Genomic DNA, 4,413 nt, shown 5'->3' with positions numbered 1-4,413 from the left:
AATAATAATAATAATAATGCTGATTGTGGTAACGTTGGAGATGGTGGTGAAGTGGGGGTGGTATAATGGTGATGGTAGTAATGGTCATAATGATGATGATGATGGTGATGATGGTGTGGGATGATGTTGATGGTGATGGTGATGCTACTGATTACCATTTCGTCATTTTTTGTTGTTTTTTTTGTTACTTAGTTATCTTTTTCTCTTGATCATTGATGTCGGTCTCTTAGAGCCTCCGTGAATAAAGAGATGGGGTTTAAGTAGAACGTAGGGATGCGGAGGAGCTAACGAAGGACCATAATAAATAAATAAATAAATAAATAAAAGCATTGGCGTTAAAAACAAGAAAAACAAAAATAAAAAGAAAGGCAAAGAATGTAATCTCTGCAAAATGAGCGACAAATGAACTTAATGGCCGCTTCTGGAGTCAGAACAATGAAAAAGCAGGAGTTAAAATGGCGGAGAGCAAATGCGTTTAATGATCGTTAATAAACTGAGAACGATAGATTAGAACATTGGTTCTCAACCACTTTTTTGCCTATGGACTCCATTGATTCTTGTTTTACACGGGTGGACCCTCCCAGTCATTCAATGTTTGAAATAAATCTTATATTTTTGTAATTAAAAATTATAAGAAATTGTATTTAAAAAAATTGTTAAAATATTTTGTGTTGTAGAAGTACAATCAGACGTAATTTTTAACAACAAAATCTTATAATGGATCCCCACCAAGGGCTATATGGACCCTCGGTTGAGAACGACTGGATTAGAAGGAGGGGGGAACGACGGTCACAATGGCTGGAAGTTGCGAGTTCAAATCCGATCTCAACTGCCCGTTCTTTTCAGAAACGTAAACACAGACTCTTATTTACATTCGTTTTTAACAGTGAAACTCGAAGCAGATAAAGCTACAAAATAATCGCATGTAAATACTGGGTTTCAAAAAGGCTTTTGGATAGAAGGAATCGAAGCTTCTAAATTCTTAAGACGTAAATAATTCATTTAGATATTTGTCTCAAGTTTTGACACAAGGCCAGTAATTTCGGGGGGGGGGGGGGGTTAAATCGTTTACATCGACCCCAGTATACAACTGGCACTTATTTTATCGATATATATATAATGAAATAATATACTTACATATTTTCTGTGTTATTTGTTTTTTGGCTAATTTTCTTTTATTTATTTGTTTCTCTGTTTATGTATTTTGGCACAGGACCCCGTTCTCGGAAGATGAAGAAACGAGATCGTGTAGCAGACGAGAAGAGACCTCGGACGTCTTTTACAAGTGACCAACTTCAACGTCTGAAAGATGAGTTCGACAACTGTCGCTACCTCACCGAGGAACGGCGTAAGAAGCTGTCACGTGACCTCAGTCTTAGTGAAGCGCAAATCAAAATTTGGTTTCAGAACAAAAGAGCAAAAATCAAGAAGACTTCTGGAATGAAGAACAGACTCGCATTGCATCTGATGGCCCAGGGTCTCTACAACCATTCCAGCTTGTCGATCAAAGAAGAATCATATTCTTAACTCACATTCCAACACCATTCTTTCTCTCTCTCTCCCTCTCTCTCTCTCTCTCTCTCTCTCTCTCTCTCTCTCTCTCTCTCTCTCTCTCTCTCTCTCAACGAAACCTTGAAAATTAACAAAAATCTGTTTGGAAATCGGGGACATGTGCATTCGAGCGGATCGTATATGTGAATATCTGTGCGTATGTGTTTGTGTATGTGTGTGCGTATGTGTGTGTATGTATATATATATATATATATATATATATATATAAGAATAAGCATATATGCATGTGTGTGTATATATATATATATATATACATGTATCATGTGTATGTTTGTGCGTGTGCATTCATACGTAAGCATTGCTGTTACTGATGTTAATATTTTAAAGTCACCTAACGAAAGATACAAAGTTAATTAAACGAAATTCCAGTCAACAAATAATCTAACTGTACCTATACCTAATCCTTATTTTATCGAGTTAGGGAGCATATTTTGCTAAAATTTACAAACTTCTACGCTATCGTCCCTATATTAACGGCGATATACCGCGGAGGGATAAATCCATTTTCAAGATTTCTTGCTAAAATTACTGGTAGTTCTCTAAGTCAGTTCCCTTTTATGACAGTTAGCCAAACATTTAGGGCTAACAGAGACAATGTGTATTATTATTATCATTATTATTATTATTATTATTATTATTATTATTATTATTATTATTATTAAGGCGACGAGCTGGCAGAATCGTTAGCACGCCGGACGAAATGCTTACCGGTATTTCGACCGTCGCTACTTTCTAAATTCAAAACCCCCCTTTCAGGGTCGATAAATTAAGTACCAGTGAAACACTGGGGTCGATGTCATCGACCAGCCCCCTCCCCCCACAAATTTCTGGCTTTGTGTCTTTAGTAGAAAGGATTGTTATAGGCTAGGCAGGGCGGCGAGCTGGCAGAATCGTTAGCACGACGGACAAAAGTAATTAATAGCTTTATGTTCTGTGTTCAAATTGCACCGAGGTCGATTTTTGTCTTTCATCCTTTTGGGGTCGGTTAATAAGCACCATTTGTACACTGGGGTCCATGTAATTGACTAATCCCCTATCCCAGAATTTCTGCCAATAATAGAAAGGATTATTATTATTATTATTATTATTATTATTATAAGCCCCAGTCAAACATTGAAGAGCTACTTTAATCGATTACATCCATTCCTCAAAAATGAGTAGGCGTCTTAAGTTTTAAAAAAAGTGGTCACGTGCCGGTCGACATGTTTTGTAGTATTTATTTATTTATGAGCCTTTATTTCTGAGTTCGAATCCCACCGAGATTGACTAATCATTTTGGGAGAGATTAAAATAAATCACCGATCAAGTATCGATCACATTGCTTCTCCAAGTTTGTGGCCTCAGGTTAGTGTTATTGATCACATTATTATACTAGTCTTGTTTCTTTGTTGTTCGACGTGGCTCCTATTTTCAAGAGAGCAGGGATTCTGACTAGAGAAACTTGGGTATTGCCTTGTTAACTAACGTAGCCCCTACTTTCAAGACAGTAGGGGCTTTTATAAGGGAAACTTAACTGTTAAATTACTGACTAATATGACTTTATTTTCAAAATTATAGGGGGTTTTGATTGATGGGAACTTGGCTCTTATTTTGTTGACTAACCTGGCTTCTGCTTTCAAGACACTTGGAATTTTCAGAAAGGAAACTTGGCCCTTACCTTGTTGACAAAAGCAGCCCCTATTTTCATGTTAGAGTTTCGATATCGAGAAACTTAGCTGTTTACATTATTAACAAATCTGATGCTATTTTCAATACAAGAGGGATTTTGAATTTGGAAAATTGATTGTTACATAGTCGACTAATTTGAAGGAAACTTGGTCGATATCTTGTTGACAAACGTGGCCCCTGCTTTCAAGGCAAGAGACTTTGATTAGGGAAACTTAGTTGTATCATTCAGTAGGTGAAATTATGTAGATGTTCCCTCATTAGTTTGTCTGTCTGTCTGTCAATCTATTTGTCTTGTGTCTGTCTGTTATGTGTGTGTGTGACAGAGTTCTGTATGCCTGTATGTGTGTGTTGAGTGGAATGTAAGATACATGAGCGACGTCTTCTATTTAACGTGTGCGTCTTACTGACAATACATCAAAGATCGTATGATAAAGACATTTAATTAAGCAACAAGTGTAGTTAATTGATAACTGCATATTAAGGACAAATTATAAAGTAAAGTGACGATGCTGACTGATTGCTTGTTTGTTTTTTTTTTAAATACGAATCTCACTATTTTTAATTAAAATCTCACTAATGTCAAGTTTGCCTTTCATTTCTCCAAAATTGATCAAATAAATATCAGTAATTTACTGGTTTCAACTCAAACATTGGTCCTGTGCCACAGAAACATTGGCCTCTGTGCCTCACAAACATTGGCCCCTGTGCCTCAGAATCATTGAGGCAAGAATAATATACAACCCCTGTGCCTCAGAAGAAATATGCAAAAAAACAACGATATATAATTGCTGTAAATTTTGTTTTCTGTTTGTTTGTTTTTTTTATTTAATCTTGTTTTGTACATCCATATTTTTTCTCGTTTATTTTGTACATCCATACTTTCCCCTATTTGTTTTGTACATCGATATTTTCCCTCGTTATATAAAATATTTGTACATCCAAACTGTTTCCATGAATGTCAAATGTTAATGTTGCAACAAACTGCCTTTAAAAGAGTCCCGTCTTTGTTCTTTCTCTTCAACTAACAACCAAGAACCGAAGAAGGGAAACGTATGTATCCCTCCAACACCTCCAAGTGTCACTACTGAAGTAACGGTGTACTTTGCAGAGGCAAAATAATGGAACCGATGCACCGGCCTTTTCTACAGCTACTCCAAAGATCTCTGTTATTTG

The 4,413-nt window shown here is 36.3% G+C and overlaps 1 protein-coding gene across 1 annotated transcript in view; it reads left to right on the top strand.

Moving 5' to 3' along the window:
• The window catches only part of LOC149132259 (uncharacterized), a 54,251-nt gene extending 50,068 nt beyond the window's left edge, over nucleotides 1-4,183 (top strand). Inside the window, exon 2 of the mRNA XM_089364039.1 lies at nucleotides 1,214-4,183. Coding sequence (XP_089220165.1) covers nucleotides 1,214-1,527 — 314 coding nt within the window. The 3' untranslated portion in view covers nucleotides 1,528-4,183. The remainder of the gene's footprint in view (nucleotides 1-1,213) is intronic.
• The last annotated feature ends 230 nt before the right edge of the window (nucleotides 4,184-4,413 follow it).

Source organism: Octopus bimaculoides, chromosome 16 (assembly GCF_046866305.1).
Source record: "Octopus bimaculoides isolate indiv1 chromosome 16, ASM4686630v1, whole genome shotgun sequence".
In the NCBI taxonomy this organism is placed as follows: Eukaryota; Metazoa; Mollusca; class Cephalopoda; order Octopoda; family Octopodidae; genus Octopus; species Octopus bimaculoides.
Note: the sequence above shows the minus strand (reverse complement) of the source record. Positions and strands in the feature narration are given on the sequence as shown.